Source organism: Eleutherodactylus coqui, chromosome 3 (assembly GCF_035609145.1).
Source record: "Eleutherodactylus coqui strain aEleCoq1 chromosome 3, aEleCoq1.hap1, whole genome shotgun sequence".
In the NCBI taxonomy this organism is placed as follows: Eukaryota; Metazoa; Chordata; class Amphibia; order Anura; family Eleutherodactylidae; genus Eleutherodactylus; species Eleutherodactylus coqui.
Window position 1 is genome coordinate 256,008,847 of NC_089839.1, and position 17,503 is coordinate 256,026,349.

The following is a 17,503-nucleotide window of genomic DNA, read 5'->3' on the forward strand; positions in this document are numbered from 1 at the left end:
ATCTCTACGCTGACGACACCCAACTATACACCTCTTCCCGTGAGATCTCTGAACCATTGCTCCAAAATATCACCGGCTGTCTGTCCACTGTCTCTAATACTATGTTCTCCCTTTTTCTCAAACTTAACCTCTCTAAAAGTGACCTCGCCTTTCTGCCTTCCAACTGACCTCCCCTCAACATCTCCATTCCAGTGTCTGGCACCATCATAACTGCCAGACAGCACGCCCACTGCCTTGGGGTCACACTGGTCTCTGACCTCTTCTTTACCCTCCACATCTAATCTGTGGCCCAAACATGCTACATACACCTCAGAAATATTGCTAAAATCTAGCCGTTCCTCATCACCGACATGCTATAGACACTCGTTGTCGACCTCATCCACTCCAGACTCGACTACTGCAACTCACTATTTATTGGCCTTTCTCGCATCAGACTCACTCCTCTCCAATCCATACTAAACTGCTCATTACCTGCCCACCATAATACCCAAAGTAAAGCATGGTGGTGGGAGCATTATGCTATGCAGGTGTTTTTCAGTGGTTGCGACATAAGGACTGGTCAGGCTCAATGGAGAGCTGAAAGCAAAGTATCTGTGAGTAATACTGGGGCATATGAAAAACACATTATTCACATTATAGAGTTACAAAATTTCAAACAAAATGATGGAATTATTCTATGGAGATATAGATAGAATATCACATTCATATAGGAACTAGGAGGTGGAAGTAACAACGGAAAAGAAAAGATGGGAAAAAAGAGGGGAGATATAAGGAAATATGATCAATAACATTAGAGGCCATCCAAAGATTGCATGGCTTGTGAAGAATGGAATGAAACCCAGTAATACCATGTTTTATAAAGAAACCATGAGACTTTTTGTCTGTTAGCATCAATTCTTTCATCAGCATCATACAGTTAAGACATGCTACAAACTACACTCATTGTCAACAAAACAATCAAGCACCTAGAAGGAGTTGTCGTTTTGCTGCAAAACTCGGCATGCTGTTACAACACAGGTAGGTATACCAATGATTAGAGTTCTGGCGTGATTAGATGAATGGTCCTGCCACCTGAGGCCCTAAAAGTGGTTCCACCCTTGGCCTCTAAAAAGGCTCCCAGAGGCTACTTGTGAGGAGTGGACCTATTTTTCCACTTGCATAGAGCTTGCTCACCACTAGACATACCTTTTTGAATCAATCAAAGATGTTTCGCCATGTTAACAGAGTTTGAGGGGAGCACATTATTGGAATGCGAAAAGCTAGATGGTCAAATCAACGAATTGCCCACCATCTGGGTCTTTCTGACCAGACTGTTAGGTGGTGTTTTTTGACAATTAGTGTATAAAAAGAGCAGAGAAATTTCAGGTGTAGGTGTGTGTAATCCTCCACAAACCTAATATAGGGAGTATTACCTTCCAGAAGAATTATAGAAGTAGACAATCCGATCAGATGTTCCTATGAGTACCTATATCAATGAGGCAACACCAACAAGAATCTGGGGTAATAGATCACCTAAACTAGTGGGACAAAAGTTTATAGTTTTTCTCCTGGCATCTCCTTTAGGGCTCGCTCAGACTAGCTTATTCATCCTGCATATTAGGCAGCAAATATGCATGTAACATGTGTATTTACTGCACATTTTATGCACCAGACTATGAAAATGGTACTTAATTCTCACCAAAATAGGACATGCTGTGTTTTTTTTGGTATGCGTGAAAAACACAGATCTAAATTGCCCAATGTAAATTAATGAGCTTTTGACATGATACACAAGCAAAATACGCTTGTCTGAGTGAGTTCTTATATAGTGGATTTATTTAAATTTCATCAGGAGAAAACGTTCTGTTGTGCTCAGATTCCCGTTAGTAGAAAAAGAGAAAATCAAGTACTGAGACAGTGTCATCCCCTCCATCTCTTAGCAGAGCATAGACCAAGAAACCTAATAGAAAAATGAGAATTTTTGGAGACAAGTCAGTTCAAATTGAGTAATGGAGTGGAATAGCTAAAAATAAAATATTAAGTTGGAGTCAGTCCCCACCATTGGCCAGTAAAAGAGCAAACAAAGGGCATAGCTTAGACTATTCTATAAGAGTACTGTAACGTAACCGCAAAAAGCACACACAATACTATGCTGAAACAGAATACACCACTCAAGGCAAAAATTAGTTAGAGAAACCTGTCCCTTACGAATCAGGGGAACCCCTACCTAAAAGCAGGGTAGGCGTCCTGGTAAGTCTTTACCTAGGACCTGACTATCCCTGGTAAGGCACCTGGAGAGATGCACTAAACACCATAAAGTCTAACAAAAGCAAAAGTAAAGAAAAAAAAGCACTTAACTGAATGTGGAAAGTTTTCACCCAGGAGAAAGGTTCAGACCTGCTCCAACTACACCTCCAACTGAACCGAAACAAAAGCTGCAAACTGAACCACTGACAGGCATAAACAAAGACTCAAAACCACCCAAAAACACTCACAAAATATCCCCTCATGCATAGATAGATGCATGTCTTGGCCAAGACACTTAAGCCCACAAGCCCACAAAAAGGGTCCTCGTTGTCTCGTGCGCCCTTACTCTACAAGACAACTTACCCATGAATCTTGCTTGCACATGTGGCAGTCATCCCCTACTGGAACCTAGGACCTGCCACACCCAAGATGTCAATGATCCAAGCAGAAAAGGACACAGTTCACAACCATGCCTGTTCATGCCATGTTCAGCCACCTGCATAGACACACAGAATTCAACACTGTTCATACCTACACAACAACATCCATACTGCAAACACTAGGGTATTGAGAAACCAGAATCCTCTAGCCAGAGAGGCTGATATATACACTACCGTTCAAAAGTTTGGGGTCACCCAAACAATTTTGTGTTTTCCATGAAAAGTCACACTTATTCACCACCATGCGTTGTGAAATAAATAGAAAATAGAGTCAAGACATTGACAAGGTTAGAAATAATGATTTGTATTTGAAATAACATTGTTTTTACATCAAACTTTGCTTTCGTCAAAGAATCCTCCTTTTGCAGCAATTACAGCATTGCACACCTTTGACATTCTAGCTGTTAATCTGTTGAGGTAAGCTTGTGAAATTGCACCCCACGCTTCTAGAAGCATCTCCCACAAGTTGGATTGGTTGGATGGGCACTTCTGGCGTACCATACGGTCAAGCTGCTCCCACAACAGCTCAATGGGGTTCAGATCTGGTGACTGCGCTGGCCACTCCATTACCGATAGAATACCAGCTGCCTGCTTCTGCTGTAAATAGTTCTTGCACAATTTGGAGGTGTGTTTAGGGTCATTGTCCTGTTGTAGGATGAAATTGGTTCCAATCAAGCGCTGTCCACTGGGTATGGCATGGCGTTGCAAAATGGAGTGATAGCCTTCCTTATTCAGAATCCCTTTTACCCTGTACAAATCTCCCACCTTACCAGCACCAAAGCCACCCCAGACCATCACATTACCTCCACCATGCTTAACAGATGGTGTCAGGCATTCTTCCAGCATCTTTTCATTTGTTCTGCGTCTCACAAACGTTCTTCTTTGTGATCCAAACACCTCAAACTTGGATTCATCCGTCCACAACACTTTTTTCCAGTCTTCCTCTGCCCAATGTCTGTGTTCTTTTGCCCATCTTAATCTTTTTCTTTTATTGGCCAGTCTCAGATATGGCTTTTTCTTTGCCACTCTGCCCTGAAGCCCAAAATCCCGCAGCCGCCTCTTCACTGTAGATGTTGACACTGGTGTTTTGCGGGTACTATTTAATGAAGATGCCACTTGGGTACCTGTGAGGCGTCTGTTTCTCAAACTAGAGACTCTAATGTGCTTATCTTCTTGCTTAGTTGTGCAACGCGGCCTCCCACTTCTTTTTCTACTCTGGTTAGAGCCTGTTTGTGCTGTCCTCTGAAGGGAGTAGTACACACCGTTGTAGGAAATCTTCAATTTCTTAGCAATTTCTCGCATGGAATAGCCTTCATTTCTAAGAACAAGAATAGACTGTCGAGTTTCAGATGAAAGTTCTCTTTTTCTGGCCATTTTGAGCGTTTAATTGACCCCACAAATGTGATGCTCCAGAAACTCAATCTGCTCACAGGAAGGTCAGCTTTGTAGCTTCTGTAACGAGCTAGACTGTTTTCAGATGTGTGAACATGATTGCACAAGGGTTTTCTAATCATAAATTAGCCTTCTGAGCCAATGAGCAAACACATTGTACCATTAGAACACTGGAGTGATAGTTGCTGGAAATGGGCCTCTATTCACCTTTGTAGATTTTGCACAAAAAAACAGGCATTTGCAGCTAGAATAGTCATTTACCACATTAGCAATGTATAGAGTGCATTTGTTTAAAGCTAGGACTAGTTTAAAGTTATCTTCATTGAAAAGTACAGTGCTTTTCCTTCAAAAATAAGGACATTTCAATGTGACCCCAAACTTTTGAACGGTAGTGTATGTGCAGCAGACCAGTGGGGATTGGCTGGCTGGAGAACATCATACCCAGGCAAACCCATAATTGCTATTTTCAGAAATTATGGCAAGTGTAAAAGTAACCTAACATCTCATACTCTAGGCCATGAGGATGGTGGGGTTAATCCAAATAGTAGAAGCCCCCTAAACTGATATTGAATTGCAGATTGTCCACCTGGGGGGTTCCTGGTCTGTAGGAAGGCAGCTATTGATGGATCTCATAATTATGTCTATATCCTAAACCAAAAGGGGACTGTGGCAAGTATTGACCAATGAGAAAGGGTAATCCATAATAAGGCAGTTGGGTGAACAGGAAAGAAAATGTTTTCATGGGTCATTGTTTTATTTAAAGACTATAAAAAAAGATCAAGAATACATGTGCCAGCAACCACTTTATGATACATATAAAAGTAAGGGATACCTACCCCTCCAGAGGACTTGTGTTACACCAGAGTATTATAGTTGATTCTGGGGCGATGGCTTTTCCATATAAATCAAATGGCTATCAATTTAAGATTATTAAGAGAGGTTTGGGGGACAGAGGTTGGTCATGTTTGCAAAAATAATGCCCCTGTTATTTGAATACTTTATGGGTGTTTTATTTGGACATTCTGTGGTTTTTAGTAATCTAAAGTCCCAGCAGTCAGCAGATTGCACATGGCCTATTCCAGGAAAATAGTGGCGCCCAGCAGGACAACTCAGTGTTTTATGGCCTATAATAAAACACCTTTATGACAAAACCCCTTTATGATCTTGAGATCAATTAACTCTTGCATGGTGTTTATAGTTTAACCATTGTGATGCTTTGTGAGGGTTTTAGTGATATTCGGAAAATGTGACCTTTCAGACACCATTAAGATAGATAAACTACGTAGGTCTTTCGGAACCTTTATCATTTGTATGCCCATTGCAAGAGTCAGTTGCTCACCTTCTGTATCCATGTCAGCAAACACTGGTGGTGTACAGTTAAATCTGTGCAGTCACAAAAGTTTTGCAGCCGCTCTTGGTCCTTCTCACTTTCTCGACATATAAAACATTCTTTTTCTGTTAAAAAATGGAGTGAGAGAGGTCAGGGTCATCTGCTTCTTATTAAAGATTAACCATTTGGTTCTTATTAAAGTAATTAAAAAGTTATCTTCTCAAATTGAGAAATGCCGCAACCTGGAATGAAAAACATACAGAGTCAAGTTCCTGATCTCTTGCATTAAATAGGCACAGCTGAGCAAGCTAGTGTACACAATGTGTGTGTTACAAAGGATATGTGTCAACTATTAGAAAAATATGGCTTAAATCTTTTTCTAAATCCAATTTCGCTCAACGCCTCTCTACACAATACAAAACAGTCCAGACTTGTTCTAGCCTTAAAGAATTTCTACATATTGTCAAAAATGCTGCAAATCAAATCTCGAAAGAAAAGTGCTCATTACAAGAATTTCGATTTTAGTGTTTTTTTTAATTGTTGAACTATTGAAAAGTTTGCACACAACTTTTCTTTATTTTGTATGCTCAAATGCGTTTAAAATAAAATAAAACTTAATTTAAACTCTACAAAAGCAGATGGGTATAGGAACATTTTTGTCTTCTTCTCCACAATCATTACATTTTAAACAAATAATTATTTGTGCGGGTTTGCTGCCGATTTTCCACTGTGGAAAATCCAGAATAAATATACAGTAAGGGAACATACCCTTAAAATGTATTAACTTAGCTATGTTCTTCCAGTATATCAGGAATCAGACAGAAGAAAAATTCTGACTCCTATAGTATCTACATAATATACCTGGCTTGCAGTGATAAAACACTAAACCATTTGGAGCATAAAATGGAAAATTACAGTGCAAATGTCTGAACTCCAATAACAGCAAATACAATCTCAAGCATTGTTAGTTCTGGTATGTTAAGGAGGTCTTTATATTGAAGTCACCTAATAAAATATGTTCTCCATGTGTAAAATAGGATGTGTGAAGCCAGGGATAAGTAAAGTTTATTAAAGCCAACTTGTGTATATGTAGAATATCCATCTGTACATCTAAGTGCTGTATACCTGTGTTTCCATTCCAGTGTTACCGTTCAATGATCGGTAGTCTAACACTGGTCATTATGTATAGATACATAGTATAAAATACCAGATATTCCATGCACACCTCTTCAGATACTTTAGCTTTCTAATGTGCTTTTTGCAGAAGAAATGTGTACCACATTAACCGTGTTCTATCAATAATCTAGCCTTTTCGTATAAACAGTCTCCACATGTAGGGCATATGTGGAGATACTGGCCATGCCAGTAGTCAGATATCAATGTTAGTTTGGCAGCAGTTCTTTGAACAATGCAAACAAAAAATGTACCCTTGTTCTACGGTAGTTCAGAGTTTACCACAAGAATACTTTAACAATTGCTACAGCAGTATTTTGGTCCGATGACAAAATTTGTCCTGGGCGGGAGGCAATATTACCTGACCACCTCTGTTTGCAGTGTTGCACCATGGATCCAGATGGTACAAGACTCTATTCGGTCTTATTGGAAGCTCTCCTGTTACTACGCGGTAACACTATGCATTGGTAGTGCTTTTGGATTGGTCAGTTCTGCTCCTGTGAGCTGTAGTGCATTAAAGGGGTTGTCTCGCGAAATCAAGTGGGTCTATACACTTCTGTATGGCCATATTAATGCACTTTGTAATATACATCGTGCATTAAATATGAGCCATACAGAAGTTATTCACTTACCTGCTCCGTTGCTAGCGTCCCCGTCGCCATGGTTCCGTCTAATTTCGGTGTCTTCTTGCCTTTTTAGACGCGCTTGCGCAGATCCGTCTTCTCCCTTCTTCTCCCTTCGGCTCCGCTCGGCAGCATCGGCATTTTGGCTCCGCCCCCTTGTACGCATCATCACGTAGCTCCGCCCCATGATGTGAGCCGGTTCCAGCCTCCTGATTGGCTGGAATCGGCACGTGAACTAACTGAGTTCAACAAGTAACATCCCTCCCCCCTCTGGTCTCCAGGACTGGAGGATCACTTTAATATTGTAATAGTTTTTTATTCTAATTTTATTATTTATTATACCTTTTTCTACCTGAGGGTGTGGGATTTAGGCCGAATGCACATGGGCATGCCCGAATTTCGCATGGGGAATCTGCGGCCGGCAGCTCTGCGTACCTGTCTGTGTCATCTGTTTCTATACTGTGGATGGTCCGCATGGCTCGTCATCGGACATGCGCAGTACAGATTTTTTTTTTAACTCCTGTTTTCCCCACAAAATCAGCCGCCTGTTTACAATGCCAATTGCAGACGGGCTGCAGCTTGTACAGCTTCCATTGACTTTAATGGAAGCCGTCCATGCAGGAATCGTAGGAAGATGGAGCATACTGCGATTTTTCATCCATGAGCGGAAACCGCAATTGGTTTCCGCTCATGTGCATGAAGAATCATTCTTTTTTACATAGCATGCAATGGAGGGTTATTGTTGCGGAATCCGGAGGCAGACGCCTGCTCCAGATTCCGCAACTAAAATCCACCCATGTGCATTGGGCCTTAGTTTTTGATAATATATTTTTTAGTATGCTATCAAGTTGTTGGCAAAATAATTTAAAAAAAATCAGATACAGGGTCATTCAGAAAGATTTGGGGATTTAGTTACAAAGTACAAGAGACAGGTATATAATCTGCACATCACTGAAAAGAGGAAGGTTCAAAGTTTTTCATGACATGCCAGTAAGTTTCATTTTCCACTATACCGCAGTTCTATTTCTTGTCATTTACAGTTTATAGTAAAATGGTGACATCATCAGAGAAATTATTTTATGTGCTTGACTTTGTTAAGTGTGAATGTATTTTTTAAATGCAATGTGAGTTCCGGCATTGATTCCAAAAACAGCTGCTTTATCACAAGCATATTTACGAGTGGCACAAAAAATTTGTTGAAGTTGGTTACATATGCAAAAAGAAAAGTACTAGTTGCGTACGCACACATCATGAACATATGGAGCGTATTAGACATAGTAACATAGTATGTTAGCCTGAAAGAAGACAATGTCCATCTAGTTCACCCTTCCCCCCCCCCTCCTCTTGTTGATCCAGAGGAAGGCAAAAAAAAAACCTTATGAGGCAGAAGCCAATTTGGCCCTTTTTGGGGAATGCACTATTGATTGCAGATCAAGGAAATCCATGACCAAAGCAAACTTTGAGCTTGGAATTCCTCAACCAACAGTATGCGGTGTTCTGATTGTCTGCACATGAAGCCTTAGAAGTTGCAGTTACTACAGACAACCATAACACAAGGTTTGAATTTTTTTATGCACTTCGGCAGGATATGAAAGAGGACAATTTTCTGGCACTACTAATTTTTTTTGGAGGACTCAAGATTTCATCTCTCTGGTAAGGTTAATCGCTACAGTATTAGAATATGGGGGACTGGAAATCCTTGTGTAGTGGTTGAACGTGAAAGAGACTCACCAGAGGTGAATGTGTTTTGCACCATTTCTACAAGGAAAGTTTATTGGCCATTTTTTTTTCGCAGAGTGAACTGTGAAAGAAATGTCGTACCTTGACTTGCTGCAAAACTGGTTGTTTCCCCAACTTGAAGAAGATTCTGTAAAAATCATTTTCATACAAGATGGTGCCCACTTTACTTTCACTTAAAGGTCTGTTATTATCTGAACTACACCATTCCAGGATGTTGGGTTAGAATACAGTAAAGGCCCTAGTAAATCTGGATTGACTATCTAACAGGAAGTATCGCTATCAGTCACTTCTTACACCAAGTGCCCTTGCGCTGTCACACTCAGTCTTTTATCAATAACAAAAGTTGCAGCATACAACAAAGTTTTTCTTTTGAGTTTGCTGCACCATTTCACTGCTGTCCTTTTCTGTTTCTACTCTACTAAGTAGCCAACTTCACTTTCTTGACAGAAATCTGGAACTACTCCAGAATACTGCAGGCGATCATTCATGGTAAAACTATCTCATCAAAAACAAAAAGGTTTCCCATCAAGTGTACTACTCTCTTCTAGACACTCTCTTGCTTTACATCAGTTCTCCTTCCTGTCTGAGCTGAAACTTCTACCCAGGCCATCTTGATGTATTCATGTCTTCAGGTTTGGTGGATCAGTCATTCGCATGGGGGATAGGCACCATTGGCGCATTCACATATCTCTGATATGTGTGATCTGTGGATGGTTACATTCTCACAGGTCGAGCATGTAATCATCCACAGATCCCATGTGAAAGGGTAGGAAGATATCCAAAAAACTATATCAAATTTGGTATTGGCGTACTTGTATGGACCCACAAAATTTAACATATAATTTATACCACATGGTAAGCAAAAAAAAAAAACATGTCAAAATTGCAAATTTTGTTAATCTTTCCTAAGGAGAAAAAAAAACAATAAAAGGTGATCAAAATGCTATATGTTCCCAAAAATGGGATAAGCAAAGACTAGAGCTCATCCCATAAAATACAAGCCCTCATAGAGCTCTGTTGATGGAAAAGTAAAAATATTATGGCTCTAGAAATGCGACAGCAAAAGAAACCTGAAAAATTAGTTGTTCATACGGAATAAAATGGGCTAGTCACTAAGGGGTTAAGCTTACGCCAATGATATATTAAATATAATGTACAAAGTCCAAATAGTTACAGTGTCATGAGAAGGTGAGAAACTACCCAAAATGAAACACCCGTATAAAGCTCTACAATCAACCCTACAAATTCGAGACTGAGATTTCTAAAACAAGCAACCGCTGGAATAGCAGAAACACTCAGTTGTAATCCAAAAACACATTTCGAAATGGTAAGCTCTTAAATCAGCTTCACAAATTGTATTCCTGGGGGTAAACATAAACATAAAGAGTCATTCATTTATATTGTGCACATTACATGTAAAAATATCTAAATGTATCAAAACCCAGACTCGGAGTGTAAACGTCTTCTGATTTATTCATCTTGTCAGTAAGGAAATCGACTATGTGCTATTATAGAGAGCATTTTACTTTCTTTATGCATAAAAAGACATTTTATAATGTAAATGCAGCCAACAGCAAATGCTGAAATCTCGATGCAGATCAAAATTTGTCCTCAAGGTCACAAAATTGGATCATTGTTGTACATGTCAAGAACAATTTAATCTGGACATTTTTCCTTTTAATACGTATTGTCTTTTCCATTAGCTTTCACCATTTTTATTTTTAGGTCAGGATTTTTTTTTCTTCATGATGAGTGAAAACATCAACTTCTGTATCGGTACATCGGCAACATAACTTTACAGAAATAGGAATTTATAGCTAGAATGTTTCATTAATATGACTTATGATTGCAAGTCAAACTCTCAAACATATTACTATAAACAGAAAAACTAAAAAAAAAAACAAACTTACATGTCTGCATGAGCAAACCTAAGGCAAGAGTAAAAGAGTACCTGCACTTTCAGTTCACAGTGCTCCTGCTCCGTCTGCCATTTTTGGCTCCTTCTGACAGCTAAGGATGGCCCCTGATATGCTATATACCATAGTGGCATGTATTCTTTAAAGGGGTTTTGTCATTAAAGAAAAAAAATTATTTACTTACCTATTCCTCCCCCGGCAGTCTCCTTAGCAGATATTCTTCTGCCGGATCTTCTCCTGGCCCCTTCAGTCCCTGGGTCACCTCACCTCCAGCCGGCCGGATCATCTTCTTCCTGTTATGAAGCATACATTGCTGGCATTCTCCTTCCTGCAGGTCAATGTATGTTACATCACTAGTGATGTAGCGTTCACTGCCTAGTAGAGAATGCCGATCCCCAGTTTCTCGAGTCTTGCGCTAGTGTTTATGTAGTATGTATAGCGGCGATACCCCACACCTGTGCACTAAAGCAGGCTGCCAAGGATCAGTATTCCCTGCTAGGCAGTGAACACTATATCACTAGTGACACAGTGTACATTGATAGTCAGGAAGGAGAATACCAGCAATGTACACTACATAACAGGAAGAAAAGGATCTGTCCGGCTTGAGGTGAGGTGACCCGGGGGACTACAGGAGCCGGGAGAAGGTTGGTGAGGTGAAGATGCAGTAAGGAGACTTCCTGGGGATGCAATAGGTAAGTACAGAACCCATTTAAGCTACAATTTAACACTTGAATATAATGCACTTATCTGATGTGGTGGTTTTACGCACAACGTCTGTAAGGGTTTATAAATACTTCTGTATGCGATAGCCACCGAGATTCTTGAGCGCAACTCGAATTGGACAGCACATGGATACACGTCCTTGTGCTACTTTGCAACGGGGACAGTGGACATTGCATCTCCTACACTTCACCATGATGTCGACGGAAGTTGGACATACTGCTTTTTTTTTTGCACAGACTACAAGTCCTAGAAAAAATAAGTATGTCTGAAAAGGCCTGTTAAACTTAATTGGTCCATGTACTGTCTGTATGTAGCCTGTTGCAAACGTGAACAGTGCATGGACAAGAAACATGGATGTGTGAATAAGCCCTAGGAAAAGCTCTAGATTTTTTGTTGCATTTTCTCATTTTTGCAGGGTTTTTTTGGCAAAAAAGCTATGGCCAAATGTTAGCTGGAAGCCAACAGCCAAATATAAAACATATAGTGTAACTTTTTTTGGTTTGTGGTGCAAGTTTTAGTCATTATCAGTTTAAAACAGAGTGCGCTTTAGATGTGGCATCTTTTCATATGTTTTCTTATAGACATCCTTACAGGACTTGAAAAAAAAGCATTAAAAAAACATGACAAAACAGCCTGCTTAAAAATGGCACCTATGAAATGCCTAAAACACTGTGTGATGAGAACCATATAATGTTAACAAATAGTTAAAAAAGAATAAGCAATTACACACCCTGTGCATCAATTAGTAGTCTGAAGTTCTGAGAGAACTTTGTGAACTGCTCGTTATGTAGCCCCTTAATGCATCAACTTCTAATACACCGAGACCAACCTTCCAATCCTTCAGAAAAGGTCTATTAGGTTACTTATACACCAACCTCTACTCCGTACCCTAAACCTGTTAGTAAAGCATGCCTTTGATTCCATAGACTAACACATTAGCATTTTATATAGTTTGGACTCCATCCATCATTTGCTAATACCCAGTTGGGTTTCAGACATGTAATAAATGCACACTACAGTTTTCTTTCATCAAGCAGTCAGTGGGGGTCCCAGCTCGTGGACTCTAATATAAGTAAGCTGCTTGTTACGATTCTCACCAGAGAAGTAGACCCTTGTGCTGCAATCGATTTAGTGCTGACTAAACTGAGGTGCCAAGTATAAGGAATTTCCCGTTCTTTACTCTTAACCTTCCAATGAGGTATGGACTTTCCCTGTCAGATTCTTAGGTCACAGTCCTCAGAGTGGTTATCGATTACCAACAGGCACACTGCTAGGACATTCCGAAAAAGGGATTAAGTCAGGAACAGAGCTAAGGGCTGGCACTAGGAGAACTGTCAGGAAGCGATATACTAGAAGAGGAGATGAACACAATCAGAAAAAAGGTGGCATATCAAAATCAGGGGGAGATCGAACTAGAAGTACCAGGCAATTCATCTGAAGAAAAGAGACAAAAAAACAAGAATTCAGATGCAGGGTTAAGTTCAAGGTCAACGCCATTCAATTCACAAGTAATAAATGGTATGTTAATACGTAGGCAAGGATATTAGGCAGGATTCCTCTTTAAACAGGCTGCCAAAGCAGACTCTATATGTGTGAAACCCAGTGTGGCTACGAACAGAAAGAAACCTCAGCCTCTAGTAGTGGTTGCTAACTTGGGATGAGGCTTGTATGTTTCCTACTGTCCAGAAGTTCTATAATCCAGGGTATTCACATTCAAGATACTGACCTAGAGTTTCATAGTTGTCTAAACAATTATAGTACTGCACAAGGTCTGAGATTCTTTGGGCCTACCAGAAGAAAGGATTCTGAAAGCTTACTTTTCCATCTGTACAGAATAGATGACTATTCTCTCAATTGCATTGTAAGCATTTTTTGCATTGCACATGCAGGACATGTAATAATCCATTACTGTAGGTTATATGTGAATAACTTATAAGAAATGGCCCTAGTACCATGTAATGCCATGGTCAGCTCCAAATGGGGTTAAGATCTAACAATGTAAAAAATAAATTTTCAGCTCTCCACCAAAAAGTTACAAAGCATGGGAAAACAGTAGAGATGAGTGAGCACCCAAATGCTTGAGTCCGCGTTATTCGAGTCGAGCTTTTCGTAAAGAGCTCTACTCGAGTAATGAACCCCATTGACTACAATGGGAGACTCGATCATTTTTGTATGTGGGACGCTGGGTGCCGAGCTTTTATTTTTTTTTTCCTTAGTTCGTTCTCTCTCTCTCTCGCCAGCTAGCCAAAAAATTTGCCAATGCGTCGCGGCGGGGAGGGGCCAAAACAGGCACGTCACAGCGGGGAGGAGCCAAAAACTGGGGCGGGGTCAAATGCGGCTTGATGCTCGTTCGAGTAACGAGCACCATCGAGTACGCTAATGCTCGAACGGGCATCAAGCTCGGTAGCGTATGTTCGGTCAACTCTAGAAAACAGTCAGCCAGCCAGTGACCAGAGCAAGGAAACACAGAGCTAGATCGTAGGAAGATATGTGAAACATGAAATCCTCCAGCATCAGCAGAAATTAAAATCCCAAGCTTTATGTATGTATTAAGATAGGTTTAACATCCTCAATAAAAGTGTTCACCTACATGTTTCAAGCCATCGCTGTTCTTAGCCATAGCTATAACTAAAAACCACAATGGTTTGAAACGTGTAAGTGAACTCTTACGACTCTGGAGGACTTCCTGTTCCACATATCACAATGGGATTATATGTTGTATCAAAAATTGGTCCCACTGAGGGATCTTCTGATATTCTGGTGGGCTATGCTCATCTTGCCTAAAAGAAGCGTGTCACAGAAAGATTACCATTAAAAACAATCTTTAATCTAAGATTCATTAAAGTAAATAAACAGGTACAAATACATTTAAGCAGCTAATGATTTAGTCATCGTTTTTGATCATTCGAGTCACCAGTATCACACTAGATAGCTAGGCTCCAGTGAATAAAGTAGGGAGGTCAGGGTCGCTACATCTCACCCTACTATACGTTACCACTGTGTTCCTGCCTAAAGATGGAATCATTTCCCTAAGTTATAAATTTGGCTTCCATTAAGCATCGGATGGCATTCTGACAGCTGCTTGGTTAGCCTGTGATTTTTGCCTAAAGAAGATAAAGGGCATTGGTCATCCACATGCTATTTTTCTATGGTCTTGCGCCAATCCTTTTAGCATGATATAATAAATATAATTTCATTAATGGAACTTCTGCTGTGAGCCTCTTGATTTTCATCAGTGTTTCTGATTAATTAATAGCTGCTTATGAATATTCATTACGACTTTTGCTTTGAATCCTCTACATGATTATAGTTGACTGGGGAGTCATGTCACACTACATACACTGTTGGACATATGAACGTGATAGATCAAGGCCTTTTGACCCACAAAGTCAAACTCCCTCTGACGCATTTCCTACTAGGTACAGTTTTGTGAAAAGTGGCTCAATGGGACATAATTTAATTGAATCCTCTGACGAGAACATGTTGTAGAAGATTAAATCATTGTAACTCAAAAAACAGTGAAAGTTGGTCTTAAACTTAGAGAAAATATCTGTACTTTAGAGGGTAAATGTACTAGTTCTACGAGACCTTTTTATAATTATCAATTCAGATGAGAAAGTACATGCTTGCCGGAGTTAACTAACCCTCCAACCACAAGTTTGTACTTAGAGTGATTGCTTCAAAGTTCCTAAACAATTAGTGGAAGTTTTGTTGTATATTATACTGTTTACATATGGCATCAGTTCTTAATGATGCTGGCAACTCATCACATACAATAAGTATTGATGCAATGTAACAGTTTATAAATAACATTTAGAAAGGCACAACTTATAATTCTTCACAGAAATACTGCTCTTCAAGGAGTAAAAAGGTTGTTGGAAACATATAGCAATTTGTCACATTGTTCCTGGCAGACAGTGTTGAGTCAGTAGGCCCACATGATGCACCATGTCGGTATGTGTCCATTTTCTGTCAAAACTGTTCAGCAGGGAGTTAACTATTCCTTGCTGTTAAGCGATTAATTAAGTGGCTGAGGTAGTTGGCTGTTCATCTAGTCTGTATTGTTTGGTTATTTAAACCAATTCTTCTGAAGCGAAGGTGCTGGTTATACTCCAAGTTTGAAGATGTTTCATATCACGTCAGAAGCTCCAGACTTGTATTTCAGGCTTGCATGTTAGTAAAGATAAGTCAGTCTGGTAATTAACTTATTATCTGGGGTTTAGTTTCATCTTATTATCTGTACAAATGTTTTTTTTTTGTGTGTAACATCAAACTTTTGCCACTATTCCCTGTCACTATCTAGGGAAAGTCAAGGTTGTCCCAGGTTCCTGCTGTGAGTTTGCCCTCATCAGAGCGAGTGTTCTGCTTCTAGGTAGGGTTTTCTTCATAGTAGAAGCTTTAGGGTCAGTTTCTCTGTTTTTCGTTTCCTTATACATTTGTGTTACCTGCATTTATACTCTGTGTGTATATTTGTTCTTTTAGTACATAACAAATATGTCCAGGTTGGACGTGACACAATGCCAGAGGAGCCTTGGCTTGTTCTTACAGTCTGATTTAAATTAGCATATAACACTTCTAAAAACGCATATATGCTAGATTTTATATTACTACGTAGTATGTTTACAATTCAGCTTGATGAAAATTTGGAAAAAAATGTATGAATTCCATTGAACCCAACTCTCAAACTCTATTTAGACTACATTAGGCTGTCCAGCGTCAGTTCCACCTCAGTTTTTCATTCTCCCTGCAGAAAACTGTATGGGCACTGAAAGCAAAATGGAATCAGGATGGGACCTTAAGGGTGAACATACATGTTTGGCTCGGCAGAGTTTTCTGAACGTAGAGATGGAAGAATGCCACAAAAGGATTAGACAATTAGTATCCAATTGTTTGATCCTTATCTCACCCTACCTATGCCATTGGAGGAGATTCAGGAGGTCCTGAATATACATTAAAGGGGTTGTCCCGCGCCGAAACGTTTTTTTTTTTTCAATAGGCCCCCCGTTCGGCGCGAGACAAACCCAATGCATGTGTTAAAAAAAAAAACGTTTAGTACTTACCCGAATCCCCGCGCTGCGGCGACTTCTTCCTTGCCTTACTAAGATGGCCGCCGGGCTCTTCACCCACGATGCACCGCGGGTCTTCTCCCATGGTGCACCGTGGGCTCTGTGCGGTCCATTGCCGATTTCAGCCTCCTGATTGGCTGGGATCGGCACACGTGACGGGGCGGAGCTACGAGGACCAGCTCTCCGGCACGAGCGGCCCCATTCACCAGGGAGAAGACCGGACTGCGCAAGCGCGTCTAATCGGGCGATTAGACGCTGAAATTAGACGGCACCATGGCGACGGGGACGCTAGCAACGGAACAGGTAAGTGAATAACTTCTGTATGGCTCATAATTAATGCACGATGTACATTACAAAGTGCATTAATATGGCCATACAGAAGTGCTGAACCCCACTTGATTTCGTGGGACAACCCCTTTAAGCTAGTTAATATTTGGATGTTGATCGTAATCCTGTGAGGATCATATTGAAGACCTTCCAGCAATAAATTGGAATGGCTTGCTACCCTTCATGCACTGGATCTGTTTTTCTTATTGAATTCGGCCTTCATGCTGTTCCAAGGTCTCTACAACCCTTGGTGTAATGGTTCTTTTCGGCAATACTTGAAGTCAGGTCTCATGCTGTCCCGTGGTCTTTGCAGTCCTTGATGTCCTGGATGTTATTTGCAATGCTTCAAGTCAGATTCTGTGGTTTCTTTCCCTCTTTATGAATTTGTACTTCATGCTGTTTCAAGGTCTCTCTAGTCCTTGAAGTAGTGTTTTTTCTCACAATACTTGAAGTTGGGCCTCACTCTGTTCCAAGGTCTCTGCAGCTCTTGATGCCCTGGCTCTTTTCCCTTTCTTTTTGAATTTAGGCCTTATGTTGTTCTGAGGTC

The 17,503-nt window shown here is 40.3% G+C and overlaps 1 protein-coding gene across 2 annotated transcripts in view; it reads right to left on the minus strand.

Moving 5' to 3' along the window:
• Positions 1 to 17,503, minus strand: part of LOC136621670 (uncharacterized) — a 508,529-nt gene that overhangs the window by 450,901 nt on the left and 40,125 nt on the right. For both annotated transcript variants that reach the window (XR_010791257.1, XM_066597321.1), the window contains exon 2: positions 5,398 to 5,513. Coding sequence is in view for 1 of the 2 variants with exons in the window: in XM_066597321.1 (XP_066453418.1) it covers positions 5,398 to 5,513 (116 nt within the window). In the remaining variant the exon portion in view is untranslated. The remainder of the gene's footprint in view (positions 1 to 5,397; positions 5,514 to 17,503) is intronic.